This window comes from Poecilia reticulata, linkage group LG16 (assembly GCF_000633615.1).
Source record: "Poecilia reticulata strain Guanapo linkage group LG16, Guppy_female_1.0+MT, whole genome shotgun sequence".
Taxonomy (NCBI): Eukaryota; Metazoa; Chordata; class Actinopteri; order Cyprinodontiformes; family Poeciliidae; genus Poecilia; species Poecilia reticulata.
In genome coordinates, this window is record NC_024346.1 from 1,408,215 (window position 1) to 1,423,385 (window position 15,171).

At 42.7% G+C, this 15,171-nt stretch overlaps 1 protein-coding gene across 3 annotated transcripts; it reads right to left on the bottom strand.

Moving 5' to 3' along the window:
* Positions 1-1,559: 1,559 nt before the first annotated feature.
* Positions 1,560-13,799, bottom strand: LOC103477544 (oxidized low-density lipoprotein receptor 1-like). 3 transcript variants are annotated; one of them, XM_008430702.1, is made up of 7 exons: positions 13,695-13,799; positions 11,274-11,344; positions 9,566-9,685; positions 7,289-7,735; positions 6,064-6,218; positions 5,845-5,954; positions 1,560-1,741 (listed from the first exon to the last, which is right to left on the bottom strand). In XM_008430702.1, the coding sequence occupies exons 2-7, from the start codon at positions 11,341-11,343 to the stop codon at positions 1,594-1,596; spliced, it is 1,050 nt and encodes a 349-aa protein (XP_008428924.1). In that variant the 5' UTR covers position 11,344; positions 13,695-13,799; the 3' UTR covers positions 1,560-1,593. The 3 variants fall into 3 exon arrangements, with proteins under 3 accessions (XP_008428924.1, XP_008428926.1, XP_008428925.1); XM_008430704.2 differs by lacking the exon at positions 13,695-13,799 and adding an exon at positions 12,700-12,721; XM_008430703.1 differs by lacking the exon at positions 13,695-13,799 and adding an exon at positions 11,724-11,728.
* Between the last annotated feature and the right edge of the window lie 1,372 nt (positions 13,800-15,171).

A 15,171-nucleotide genomic window follows, 5' to 3' on the forward strand; every position in this document is an offset into this window, starting at 1 on the left:
GGAGGGGGAAGCAGTGCAGCACCAACACTGTTTATAGTGGGGATGGTGCGCTGCTGACCTCAAACACTATCGTGGCGCAAAAAGTGGGTATGCAGCGCATGCAACGCATTGGGCGCTGCACCAGAAGGGGCGTCAAAACCCCGTCTGGAGGGAGCAGCGCACCGATGTCTTGGCTTACACACTTCAGCGCGTCCTTTCGCTCCTTCACCTCGCGCACATAACCGGGTAAATGTAGCGAGTTTTACCTTTCACGTGTCTTCGTCTCGGGGCGGAGGGGGTAGAGCGAGCTTATGTTTTCTACGCTCCATCACCCTGACGTACCTTCCTTCGAGGGAGGAGGGGGTTTATGTTTTCGCATCCACCTGAATAATATGTAGCTGCGACCCTGTATCTTTTCAAACTAGACCAGGGATGGGCAACTCCGGGCCTGGAGGGCCTCCTGCAACTTTTAGATGCGTCTCTGCTTCAACACACCTGAGTCAAATAATGAGGTCGTTAGCAGGACTCTGGAGAACCTGCCTGCACTGAGGAGGTGATTCAGCTGTTGGATCCAGGTGTGTTCTACCAGGGAGACATCTAAGAGTTACAGGACACCGGCCCTCGACCAGGATTGCCCACCCTTGAACTAGACCATCACTTCCAGTTCAACTCCGACAGTAACGTCAGACACAGGACTAGCAGAGGCTACCGTTCAGCCGTAGCTTATGCTAAATTACATATCATGTTCATGCCGAACAACAATACAAAGCACACACGGTTGCAGATTTGTGACCAACCGTAGGGACAGAGCTTTCCTTCAGTCCAGGTATGGTGGTAAATCCTGCTGTTCTGTTGGTAGTTTTAGAGGAATGCCTGGACCCACGTTCTGTACCGCAGCCAACAGCAAAACATTTCCTTCTCCAGCAGCCATTGTGCTGCGGTAGCTTGGAATGAAGTGGGTGGAGGACCACTTGGGTTACCAGGTGAAAGACTGTGTTTGGCTCGGGGTTTGCTAGGTATAAAGTTGTGATGCATCAATTTAGAGGTTTCATGCAAAATATTAGTTTTGCATAATAGGAGACTTTCAATAAAATCAAGAAAATGATGTACAGCCCCGACCATCCTCTTCATGACAGGTTGCTCTTGGAAAAACAGTCTTCTGTCAGAGGCTTCTTCAAATTTGCTGTAATACAGACTGCTATAAGAGCTTTCCTGCCAACAGCCATCATTATCTACAATAACTGAAGAATTTGAATTAATACGAGTTACAACATTTAATTTCCCTTTCAGATCAATAAAAGTCTTTTTACATTTTGAAAATTTGAATTAATTACATGATGTGCRTTTGCTCTGTCAGTCAGAGTCCACATGTGGGTTTTATACCAAAGATGAGGAATCTTGAACAATGGAGAGACAGTCTGGTCTCTGAGCAGCTGCAGAAAAACAACATCTCATCCTGGCTGTGTAAACCAGACAGGTTCATTAGGTGAGAGTTCATGAACACTAAGAATGAAGAGACAAAATGACCAGCAGATTATTGAGGTGATGATGATGACTTGTATATAGAAATGATGACACAGTTGAGATTTCCTGCATGAAACTTTAAGAGAGCAGTCAGTTGGACCTCAGTCGAGCGTTATGCTCACAGATGAATTTGTTCAGAAACTTATTATCTGCTTTCTTCCAGCTCTCTGAGGGGTTTTGTCTTGGAATCACCAGAGCTTTTGAACCCGGAGGGGCGGCCGTCTGCTTCATCCAGAACCTTTAAAACAGAAACATGAACCTCAGAACATAAAATAAAATCACAGCAGCTCATTGACAGCAAACTGATAACTGTCAGCATCTACATGTTTTATCACTATATAAATAGAGACGGATTTAAAAAGAAGCCCGACTAGTGATTAAATTAAAGGAGTTGTATGTACTTGCAAGATTTAAGATGTCTTTTGTTTTCACAATTGGATCTAAAACTGTTAATCTTAAACAGAAAATTAAATTTTTGACAAAACAAACTTTCCTTTAAATAAATATGTAAAATAAGTTAAACACTTCCGTCCATCCATTTTCTTACACCCTTATCCGATTGGGGCCTGATGGGTTGCTGGTGCCTATTTGCAGCTGTCAGGGGGCGAGAGGGCGGGGTCACCCATGACAGGTTGCCAGTCCTTCACAGGGCAACACAGAGACAGACAGGACAAATGACCAGGCACACACTCACACCTCAGGCGAATTTAGACAGACCAATTGACAGTTATATCTTTGAACTGTGGGAGGAAACCGGAGTACCCGGAGAGAACCCACACATGCACAGGGAGAACATGCAAACTCCATGCAGAAAGACCGGGGCCGGGAATCGAACCCTGGACTTTCTTGCTGCAAGGAAACAGCTCTACCAACTACAACACTGTGCAGCCCTCAAGATAAACACTTAAAATAAAATTACTCCAACAAATATATTTGAAAACGTGGAGGTAGAGGACATTGAGTCTGAGTGGACCATGTTCCGTGCCTCCATTGTCGAGGCTTATCAGAGCTGTGGCCACAGCGTTGTCGGTGCCTGTCGGGGCGACAGCCCTCAAACCTGTTGGTGGACATCTTCGGTGAGGGATGCTGTCAGGCTGAAGTAGGAGTCCTTTTGGGCCTTGTTGGCCTGTGGGTCCCCTGAAGCAGCTGATGGCTGCAGGCAGTCCAAGCGGCATGCAGCTCGGGTGGTCGCCGAGTCAAAAACTCGGGCGTGGGAGGAGTTTGGAGAGGCCATGGAGACAGACTTCCACACAACTTTGAGGCGATTCTGGTCCACCATCCAGCGTCTCATGAGGGGGAAGCAGTGCAACAACTGTTTGGTTGTTGCACTGCCTGGCCTGGGAACGCCTTGGGATTCCCCTGGAGGAGCTGGAACAAGTGGCCGGGGAGGGAAGTCTGGGCCTCCGTTCTTAGGCTGCTGCCCCAGTGACCCGACCCCGGATAAGAGGAAGAAGATGGGTGGATTGATGGATGGATGAAAATATATTTGATCCAAATTCAACATGAAATCCTTCTTTCAATGATGCAGTATTAAAATTATTCCTCCCTCTGAACAGATTTCTTCAGATTTCTGCGTTAGTAAACCAGGTGTTTTGTCTCGATCTCCCCTGATGTAACAATGACGACCCTCACCCATCCTGTTTGAGGAAGAACACTTCAAATGCCCTGATTACTGACCTCAATGCTTCATTGGATGCTACAATAATGGCCTAGTCCAAGGAAACTTCCAGAAGGTTCAGAGAAACCCATTACCATTAAGAGAAGCACAAAGATGGCAAATGACTTGAACGTTCATAGAGTTACAGCTGGAAGAATAAAACCCAACAATGAGAGACATATTTTTAGAGTTTATATGTTTATTTTTTGTTTGGTTTAATACCAAACAAAAATAACAGAGGGTGGCATCACGTGTTAAACGGCAGGACAGGCAACCTCTCAGCAGGTTTGCTGACTGCAGTAGTTACACAGGAAACACAGTTTTTGATCATGATCGCTGCGTTGCAGCAATTATGTGAATCATTTGGCTATACTATGTTAACACTGTAAGTGTGTAAGGCTTCAGATGAAAAGTTGCATTTTAATGGAGAGTGCCAGATTAATAAATGCTCTACAGTCAGTGGTGCAACTACACATTATTCAGGTGGATGTGAAAACATAGGAAGATTAAAGAAGCATGGAAAACATACGCTCGCTCTACCCGCCCTGCCCCGCCCCCTCCGAGACGACGAAAGGTGAAGGGTAAAACCTGCCACCTTTACCTCGAGGTGAAGGAGGTGAAGGAGCTGAAGGAGGTGAAGGAGCGTAAGGCGTGCTGAAGTGTGTGGGAAAACATCATCGGCGCGCCACCCCCTCCAGACGGGGTTCTGCTGCAGCGCCCCTTTTGATGCCCCCTCTGCTGCAGCGCCCCTTTTGATGCCCCCTCTGCTGCAGCGCCCCTTTTGACGTCCCCTCTGCTGCAGCGCCCCTTTTGANTGGATGCTACAATAATGGCCTAGTCCAAGGAAACTTCCAGAAGGTTCAGAGAAACCCATTACCATTAAGAGAAGCACAAAGATGGCAAATGACTTGAACGTTCATAGAGTTACAGCTGGAAGAATAAAACCCAACAATGAGAGACATATTTTTAGAGTTTATATGTTTATTTTTTGTTTGGTTTAATACCAAACAAAAATAACAGAGGGTGGCATCACGTGTTAAACGGCAGGACAGGCAACCTCTCAGCAGGTTTGCTGACTGCAGTAGTTACACAGGAAACACAGTTTTTGATCATGATCGCTGCGTTGCAGCAATTATGTGAATCATTTGGCTATACTATGTTAACACTGTAAGTGTGTAAGGCTTCAGATGAAAAGTTGCATTTTAATGGAGAGTGCCAGATTAATAAATGCTCTACAGTCAGTGGTGCAACTACACATTATTCAGGTGGATGTGAAAACATAGGAAGATTAAAGAAGCATGGAAAACATACGCTCGCTCTACCCGCCCTGCCCCGCCCCCTCCGAGACGACGAAAGGTGAAGGGTAAAACCTGCCACCTTTACCTCGAGGTGAAGGAGGTGAAGGAGCTGAAGGAGGTGAAGGAGCGTAAGGCGTGCTGAAGTGTGTGGGAAAACATCATCGGCGCGCCACCCCCTCCAGACGGGGTTCTGCTGCAGCGCCCCTTTTGATGCCCCCTCTGCTGCAGCGCCCCTTTTGATGCCCCCTCTGCTGCAGCGCCCCTTTTGATGCCCCCTCTGCTGCAGCGCCCCTTTTGACGCCCCCTCTGCTGCAGCGCCCCTATGCGCTGCAAACCCACTTTTCCAGAGGACGTTCCAGTAAGCAGACCCCCAGTAGCTTAGGTTTGTTTGCTTTCTTTGATTAAGAACAAGTCTAAGGACATGATAAGAAATAAAAGCATAAATATATTTAGTTTTTCCTTGTTCTTATACATGAGTTTCCATCAAGAAATGTAAAATTTTTTCCCCTATATTTTCTTCAATAGCTTCCATATTGTGTGCCACATTGAGTAGAGATCAGTGTGTAATTGCTGTACCAAACTCTATATATGAGATACATGCATTTTTATTCCATTTTGACATTTTTATTTTTGTTACCTATTTTTTTATGTTTAAATTTAGTATTTCTTTTCAATAGCTTCTAGTTCATGTGACCTATTGAGTCAAAATCAGTGTGAGATTCTTCTACCAGTCTGTACAGGTGAGGTACACTCACTTTTCCCCATTTTAGATGTTTTTACATTTTTTACATTATTTTATATTTAAAAAAATATAATTGGTGTTTAATAGTTCACATGTCATGTGACCCACTGACAATCAATCAAATTTAATTTTTATAGCATAATTCAGTAGCAGGGCATTTCAAAGGTTTTACATCATTACAAACACAAAGTGATGTAACATATAATCAACAATAAAAACATTACATTAAGATGTCAAAGTTGTAAATTGATTATGTTTCAAATACAGGTGGGTTTTTAGTTCAGATTTAAAGCCACTCAGTGTTTCAGCTGTTTTACAGTTTTCTGGAAGTTTGTTCCAGATTTGTGGTACATAGAAGCTGAATGCTGCTTCTCCTTGCTTGGCTTAATGTGGCTCTGAAGGTTCAGGTCGGAGTCTATCACTAGTTATAGATCTACAACTCTAGATCTATAACTCTAGACTGTTTGGATGTCCAAACAGAACAATGAACCCAATAATGTCTCACAGTCCACCAAGGTTTGGTTTTAGAAGAAGTCCTGGAAATCCTGGAGTCGTTGTCACTCAGTACATTTAACTCTTCTACAAGCTTGACAAAATATATTTACATTTCTACTTGAATTGTATTTTTAGGTAATAATTCTCACCCAAGAGTGTCTGCACGTCCATCAACCCAGGTCCACTTGCTGTTAAGATTTTGTAATCCCATCCAGTATCCATTGTATTGACCATGGTCTATGTGTTTGTTGACAAATTCCTGTGAACGTTTTTTTTTTTGATTATCATAACCATTCTTACTTCCATTCATGAATTTTCATAAACTTCCAGATTAGCTTTAAGCTGCTGTGGGTGGCGTTAGATTTTACCTGCTCCTCCAGATCATCAATTACAACCAAATCTGCTCGTCTGTCCTGACAGAACCTTCGACTTTGTTCCCAGGTCTTCCAAGGAGCTTTTTTGTCATGAAACTGGTAGCATTTTTTCTTGAAGAGAATCCAGTCTTGCAGGCACGGCTTACACCCTGGACCCATTAGACAAGGGGAAAGAACAGAAAGATATAAATAAGAGATGCTCTGATCAGGTTTTCTACTGCCAACTCTGATTCTGATCAACCTTGAGGGCCGATCACTGCCAATCACTTTGATTGGCAACAGAGGCAGGGCCTCACCTGTCATAATGGAAAAATATGACAGAATAATTAATATAGCTTTTTTCCCCCTGTGGTTTGTACTGTAAAGTTTTTTTTGATTATTTGTTTCTACAAAATCGCTGCATTTTCTAATTTTCCCATTCAAATGCTCAGAAGCGAAGCCGGTGAGGCAGCAGCGAGCCGAGCCTCACCTGGGATTGATCAACCTCTAGCTAACTGCACCGGCTGCCACTCTGCCACTTTGCTGTGGAGCATAGCACAAAATACTCTCTAAATTTCCAAGTGTCATCATTGAGTAAACAAAATTATTGAACCGCGGCAGTGCGGCTATGGATGGCATGTAAAAGAATTGTCTTTTTTCCCTGCAGCGTTGTCCGCATAGCAATATATTGTCTATTGCAATAGATTGTTTATTCAATGTTGCATGACTGTGTTTAAAGATGAAAAGCACTTTGAAATGCCTTGCTGCTGAAATGTGCTACACAAATAAAATTTGACTGACTGATGTATATATATATATATATACATATATATATATACACGCACACACAAAAGATATCCCTGTGTGTGTTTTTAATGTTTCTATAGTCAAAATAGCTCAAACAAAAATTTCAAAGGTAAAGTGCAGATAGATAATGGAGAGTGATTAAGATAAGCTACCATTCTAGGTAGAAGTGGCGTACCACAGGGCTCGGTGCTCGGTTCWCTCAAAAACAACAGTATTCTCTGAAATCAAAGCTTTACTGTAAACCTGTTACTAATGAATCAAGTTCTCTCCACCCCAGCCAAGGCGCTGGCTCACGTTGTCAGACATCAGCACTGTACCTGTGATAATAATGGTTAGCTATGTTTTTAACAGCTATTTATAACTGAAGATTATAACATTTAAAAAATAAAATGAATAATCCAGAGTTTCAAAKGTAGTGTATAAATCTAATCACTTTTGTTGGGGCAGTTGTCTTTAACTGAAAAGGTGTCAAACTTCTGGATGAATTCCAGAGTCTCCTTCAGCTCTTCTCTCTCTTGGCTCAGCTCGTCTCTCTCTTGGGTCAGCCTTTCCATCTCTTGGGTTAACTTTTCTCTAGCGTGGCTTAGCTCATCTTTCTCTTTGTACAACTGGTTCAGCTCATCTGTCTTTTGGCTCAACTGCTCCGTCTCTCGGCTCAGCTCCTCCATCTCTCGTCTCAGCAACGCTCTGTCTCCGTTCACTAGCTGCAGCGTAGTACTCATCTGGCTCAGCTCCTCCTTCTTTCGAAACAGCTCTTCTCCCACTTGGCTCATTCGGCCCAGCTCCTGGTTCTTCATTATCCTTCTTTGCTCGGTTATTTTCTTTTTTTCTGTTGTAAGATCATTGATATTTTCTTGCTGCTTGTTAATCTCTACGCTCACTATGAAAACACAAATTAGTCAGAAAGTCAGTGAATCCATCTGTATCAGAGGAGCATCAACATTTTCAGTTTCTCTCTCAGATCTTTTCAGGATGTCAGACAGTATTCTCAGTTTAGAACCAAAGAGCAGTAAACTGATTTAATATTTCAACAGTAGAACTGTTGCCCTGCAGCAATAAGGTCCAGGGTTTGAATCCTTGGAGTCTGTATGCATAAAGCTTACCAATGGACACTCTTGCCCAGTGACCAGTAGAAATACGACATCAACCTGCCCAACAACTCTGCACTGACAGCCAAGTTTAAACGGTGAATGTTTGGATGTTTAATTTTGTAATACTATGTTTTATATAATTTTACATTTATTATTAAAATTTTATTGCTATGTATATACGTGTGTGGTGCTTTTATGTCAGACGGGGGGGGTCGGTGTCAGTCTTTTCCCTTTACGACAATCTTACAACGTCCTGCAGTGTGTGGTGTGTTACTTTGTGATGTGATCTAAAATCAGGCATATTCATCAACATTGTCATCATCTTGGATCAATTACCGCAGCCTGTGGGGTTTTCCCTGACTGGGAGTGAGGACGCATGCAGCCTGCTGACTGTGACAGGTAGCCAATCAGAAAGCGCGGTGACGTAAGAACAGAGGGGAATCCCAAACAGCTGACATATCGCTGACATCGGAGGTGATATGTGAAAATGCTTATTATTATATGTAAAGGTCGTTATTATATATGTTAATTATGTCTGGTCATGTTTATTCAGTTAAAAATGTTAACTACGAAAAAACATAGTCACCTCCAAATCACAGTGCAGCAAATAGAGCGGCTGCTCTCGACTTTCAACCACCGCCTTTTCTTTTTCTAACGTCGTTTATCGCTTAAAATGACTCCACAAATTATCACTATTGCTTCTACAGAGTAATAATCACTGTTTGGTTATTCTAAATTCCCGCTATGTTGGGGGTTTTACTGAATTATCCTCTGGAATCGGGATGTTCGTGACTGGAATCGGTTCGTGTTGCTCCTGCCTTGGACACACGAACCGTTCGAACCTGTTGGACTTTATCAGCTCTGTGGTCACAGAGGTTTGGAGAATCGGCCGACATTCTTAAATCTTTCCATCTAAACCAGACTTAAGACTCACAAGCTCTACTCATCTCCTCTCGACCGCAGCCCAAACGCTCTGACTCTGGTCGCTATGGTAACATTTACATATCCCTTCAAAATAAGATACAGATGCGCCACAAAAACGAACATTTTACTCACAATAATGACTAACGGGAAGCCTGAGCTTGTTTCTCTGCAACAAGACGGTCCCATCTGGGAGTGATGAGAGACAATAACACCCAAAGTGTTGCTTATATCCACAGCCTGCTTGGTCTCTACGTGGTGAAGCAGCTTGAAGCTTCATTGCCTCATTAGCAGCCGGTCGCCGTATGTTACGCAGAGCGGCTTGTAATGTGGGACTCACCCACTGGTCCGGGATAAATCCATTCTCCTGTCTCTTCTCTGGGCCTTTTCCCCTTTGCAAAGAAACTTTCCAAAGACATCTGATCTGTTTCCTACTCATTTTGCTGCTTGTGGGCTCAATGTTGGCGCGCAAGTAACCGAGAGAATCCGGTTAAAGGATTTTCAAAATAAAAGATCCTCCAGACTCAAATAATAGAAAAAACGGAAATATTTAATTATTTCTTGCGCGGCCCGGTACCAATTGGTCCACGGACCGGTACCGGTCCACGGCCCAGTGGTTGGGGACCACTGGTTTAAACCTCTAAAAACTCGTCATAAAGGAAGATAGTTAAAATATATTGAGCTGAAATGAAACTCACAGTAGATAGCTGTTCCAGCTACCAGTATACAAAAAATCCCCAAACCCGCCAAATACATTCGAGACTTAAGGGATGATGATGTTTCTTCTTCTTCTTCTTCTCTTTCTTCTTCTGTTTCACCTGAAAGAAACAATGAACTTGTTAAGGTATAAGAGTTGTATTTCACCAGGGGGCCTGGAGGCCTGTAGAGGGGAGTTATTTTCTTAATGCCGGTTTAACAGGACAGGAAAACATGGAAAATCAGCTGTGACTCAGTGGTTTAGGTAAACACAACCAGCTGAGTCAGACCGGACCAGACGGCGCGAATGGAGTAGTGCCAAATACAGTGAGATCGTGAAATTAATGCAAAGTTTGGATATCGGAGCGATCGGTGGCATCCACTTCGTGATTTGTTTTTAGCGTAGTGGTTTCTGTTCTGTATATAAAGGATTACCTGAAGAATGAACGCGCAGCATTCAGTGGCGCTCTGTTTTGAGCTGGAAGGCGAAGAGGGGAAACCACAGCAGGAATCCGCAGTGCTGTGAGGATTGCCATGATGACGATGGCGGATCGATCATTCATATTAGCAACTGACAAACAGTATCAGAGACTGAGAGAACGATGAGATCCTGGCAGTCTGAGAGGCAGCTATTCAGAGACCCAAGCAGGGGAATAGCGGCGCTGCGCAGCTGGCAGGAGTCGATCACTACGGGGTGAGGTGGAGCCACTGCCCCAGCAGCTAGTAGTAAACAGCTTACAGCCACGGCTAACTCCAGGACCCCAGGTAGAAAAGCCTTTTCCCTATAGTCCAAAGGACCTTTTTAACCCCCATCCCCAAACACACAAGTATAAATTTTTTGGCATCTTGTTTTGACCCATGATGTTTTGTCAAAAATTACAAACGAATGAGAAATTCCCTTCATTTTCATGCTAATGTTAAAAAATTGTGCTGCTTGCAATATTTTTACATCAGTTTAAGAAATGTACGATATATATCGTCATTCTAAAGTATAAAAACCATTTGTTATGAATATGTTTTACAGTGGAAAAAACGTAACATTTTTCCAAATTGGGTTTTGTTTTTCTGTGACTCAAGGTCCAAAATGCAGCCACAGTGTCCAAACAAAAAACATAAGTGCAATAATTTACATATTGAGTCTACAGAGGCTGATAATCTCCCCACTCAGCTCGAAGGCCACTGTTGAAAATGTTAGTTTTATGTCAAATCCACATGAATTAAATTACAGAAACTAATTTTCTCACTGCATATTTGATTCATTTTGTCCAGCTGTAGATTCTAAGTCTCTGTCCAATCAGCCAGTTTTTATGTAGTTGTTACCTTTAATCAGTTCAGCTAATTAAATCCAAGTCTATGGAATATAAAATGTCACCAAAATCACTCCGTACCTCTAAAATCTTTCAGAAAATCGTAAAAGTGCAATGAACAGTACCGAATTGTATCATTTGCCATATATATATAGTATCGTAATCAGAATATCGTATATTGTATTGCATCACTACACCCCTAGGCTGCACAGTGGTGCAGTTGGTAGCACTGTTGCCTTGCCGAGAGATTTCTCCAATGATACAAAGAGATTAAGCCTCAAGGTTTATATGTGATGTAAAAAAAACACTGCAGCTTCTTGCAGAGGAAATAATAATGCATTACATACATTTGGGCAGTACTGTTACTTTTTAATACTCATAGAATATATATGGAGTCACTTACTTTCACGAGAATACTTGCGATTGTTACTCGTGACTGTAGGATAGGAGTCACTGCCCCCACTGTCGTCCATCCTTTAAAGGCAAAATCATAAAGATTCAGATTTTAGAAAATGTCCAACATCTGCTTGAATGATCTCAGCTGTAGCTCATAGGGAAGCAGGCAGGTTCCTCTTCTGCTTTTTAAAAGATGTCAGCGTTTGATGCAGCATCACAACACAAGGACAGTTACAAAGTCAGCCTTCTATCACCTGAAGAACATTTCCAGGCTTAAGGGACCAATATTGCAACAAGATCTAGAGAAACTCATCCATGTATTTATCTTTAGTTGTGTTGATTACTGCAACTGTGTCTTCACAGGTCTGACTAAAAAAAATAAAATCATTTGGACAGTTGCAGCTGATCCAGAACGCTGGGTCACTGTGCTGTAACAGTATAGCATGAGACAGATAACCTGTGAAAGAAATTGATCTCCACCTTCTCTGAGTGCTAACTACGAACAAAACATCAGAACCAGGAGCCGTGTCTTAGTACTGTCAATCCCAACCTTGTGTAGCGTTGCTCATTCTTCTCCCCCACTTGCTTTCTGTTAAGCTGCAGTTAGCAGAGAATTTTGTGAATGCTCAGTATAGTTAGCATGGCCACCAATGACAGTGGAAAAATGGTAAATTGTTTCTTCGCCATTAGCACACTGAGCAGCGAGTACATGAGGATTATTGACAGCACTAGGACCTTCCTCCTGGCTCTGATGGGTTGTTTTTGTCCACCAATCTTATGTACCTCAGAAACAGTCTAAAAATCAGACTGTCCTAAGCACCCACCTGTTTAGAGTTGTCTGTGATTAATAATAACTGGAACACTCATTTGACAAAATGTGATGTTTATTGCTTGTATTTTTTTAACCAATATGTTTAAAAATATATTTTTATAAAAGTTCTATACTGCAACTTTAAAAGAACTCAGCGTTTCAGCTGTTTTACAGTTTTTCCAGATTAGAGACGCATTAAAACCCGAGTGCTGCTTCTCCATGTTTGGTTCTGGTTCTGAGAATGCAGAACCAGAACCAGAACCAGAAGACCTGAGACGTCTGGAAGGTTGATACAACACAGCATGTTCGCCCAGGGCACCGAATAGGATCGGACCGCCTGTCAGTGTCTCTGTTACCCACTGCAGACCCACTGATTTGGGTATAAAGTATCTGTTACTCAGTGAAAACTGGAATCCGTTTCTTCAGTAATGGCGGTTACACTCAGCTTCTTGTGGGTTAGACTAAAATGTCAATAATTACAGTTTGTCTAGACTGTTACATATTATGAATACAATAAAACATGCTAATTAGTAGACATAAACTTAGCTTACACTAATAATAGAAATAAATCGCAATTTTAAACGTATAATTATCAAATCGTTTGAAATAAGATACGACATACCTTCTAACTATCTTCTAGCCTAAAAATCAAGGACGGATTAACCGTAAAGCTCCCAAACTTCTTCTACAAAGGCGCTAACGGTCGTTAGCTTTCATACTAACGGCAGCAAATAGTTCCGGCCCAACTTCTTCTACAAATGTGCTAACGGTGTAGCATTCAGAGTAACAGCGGTTAGAGTTTAGGCTGGCGGCAGTTAACGGGCGTAGTTTCCAGCTGTCCCGTATTAAACATCATGTACCGTATTTTAAGTCAAACTGAAGTCTTCAGTTTTTCGTGTTTGACTGCAGCCTGCAATTTGTGTTTACAAACACTAGATGGCACTCCAACAAAGAAAATGAGACGATGCAGTTGCAAAAAGAAATGGGAACATGATAGTTTAAGGGTTTTAGTAGTTATGCCATAAAGTTTTCAAATGGACAAAAGGGTGATTTAATCTCCATGAAATCGTTCTCGTGGAGATTAACCTTATAATAAGCGTATTTAATAAATAAGCTTATTGAAAACTTCATTGATCATTAAGATTTAAGTAAAGCTTAATGATAAATAAATTAGATGCTTCTGAGTAAAAATGCGGATTGGTATTCCATTTGTTTTTAAATCTATTTACACTTTACTTGAAGTTGCAATCTTGCTTTTCAAACATCTTTCTTTTTACTGAGGTCACCACCAGCTGAAAAGATGTCTATATATATATATCTATATATATATATATATATATACACATTTTTTTTTTTACATGGATTCAACTCAAATGTTGGCGAAATAAACAAATATTGTAGGATAATGTCACAGTTGAGCTGAACTGTATTTTGGAGATGCTGAGTTGGCAATCCTATACTAACGGTAGTTAGCAGTTAGGCTAGCGCCAGTAAACAGACACTTCAAATGCAGAGAAATATCTCAAAATACAATCGATTTAAGTAAAAACAAAAAAACTGACCTGAACTAACAAACACTTCTAATAGTGCTACATATTACTTGTGAACTTGACCCACCTGTGAAAACAGAAATCAGCTTCTTCTCTGATCCCAGATAGCCGAGCACTCCGGGGCGGAATAGCCGCCAGGACCGCTGTACTGACCAGCGGATCMCTCCGCCTCCAGACAGTGTTCTATCACACAGCGGACCGCTGYRCWSRCYAACGGATCACTCCGCCTCCAGACATCACACAGCGGACCGCTGTACTGACCAGCGGATCACTCCGCCTCCAGACAGTGTTCTATCACACAGCGGACCGCTGCGCACGCTAGGTGGATGTGCACAACGTAGGCGCTCTTTTCAAGCCGTTCTTCGGCCCCTCATTGTGACGTATTGAATCCTTCAGTGTCAGACGGACAAATCCATCCATCCATTTTCTTGCACCCTTGCCCCTCAGTGGGGTCGGGAGGGTTGCTGGTATCTCTCCAGCTGGCGTACCGGGCGAGAGGCGGGGTCACCCTGGACAGGTCGCCAGTCTGTCGCAGGGCAACACAGAGACACACAGGAAACACAACTATGCACACACACACTCACACCTAGGGACAATTTGGAGAGACCAATTAACCTGACAGTCATGTTTTTGGACCGTGGGAGGAAACCGGAGTACCCGAGAAAACCCACCATGCACAGGGAGAACATGCAAACTCCATGCAGAAAGACCGGGGCCGGGAATCAAACCCAGAACCTTCTTGCTGCAAGGCAATAGCTCTGATGGACAAATTATATTTCAAATTTAACCTCAACTGATTAAAACGTTTAATTATCCTTTAATCAGTTCAACTGCATAATGGCAAGAAAAAATTTATATTTAATGCAAGATTATTTTTATTTTAAATTTGAAAATGTTATATTTTTCTTTTGCCAATCTCACTTTTCTAAAACGGAATAACGGAAAAAAAACACATGGTTTCTGACCGCTGACTGAACGGAGGCTTCCTGGCTGTTAGCCTTGTCTGAAGCAGGTTAGCTGCACATGATAAAGTGCTGTTGTGAAAACCAAATCGAGGCTTAATTCAGCCAGGATTTGCGGAAAATCCCGGCTTAATCCGCTATCCTGGTTGTGGGAAACTGTCATCAGACCAGAAAGATGACAGATTTTCTTGACGTTTTGCAACAATGAGTTAAATAAAAAATGATCTGCAACCGTTTGAATGAAATCGCTGAACTTTATTTATATTTCAATTAAGAGAATAATATTTACTGTATCTTCTCCTCTCCTTGGGCTGCCACCTAATCGTGGTGGAGGGGTGGAGGAGCTATGCTGTCTGCTGTCTGGGGCTTTATGCCCCTGGTAGGGTCACCCAAGGCAGACAGGTCCTAGGTGAGGAACCAGACAAAGCGCAGCCCGAAGACCCCTTATGATGAACACAAACTTTGGACTTCGTTTTCCCTCGCCCGGACGCGGGTCACCGGGGCCCCACTCTGGAGCCAGGCCTGGATGTGGGGGACGATGGCGAGCGCCTGGTGGCCGGGCTTTTACCCACGGAGCCCGGC

Bases quoted from the DNA above. Each gene is read 5' to 3' on its own strand.
- LOC103477544 (XM_008430702.1), bottom strand. From the start codon at position 11,343: ATGGACGACAGTGGGGGCAGTGACTCCTATCCTACAGTCACGAGTAAC. The intron at 9,686-11,273 runs GTAAGTGACTCC...TGTTTCTTTCAG, and splicing joins TCGCAAGTATTCTCGTGAAA to GTGAAACAGAAGAAGAAAGA. The intron at 5,955-6,063 runs GTAAAATCTAAC...AAACGTTCACAG, and splicing joins TTGATGATCTGGAGGAGCAG to GAATTTGTCAACAAACACAT.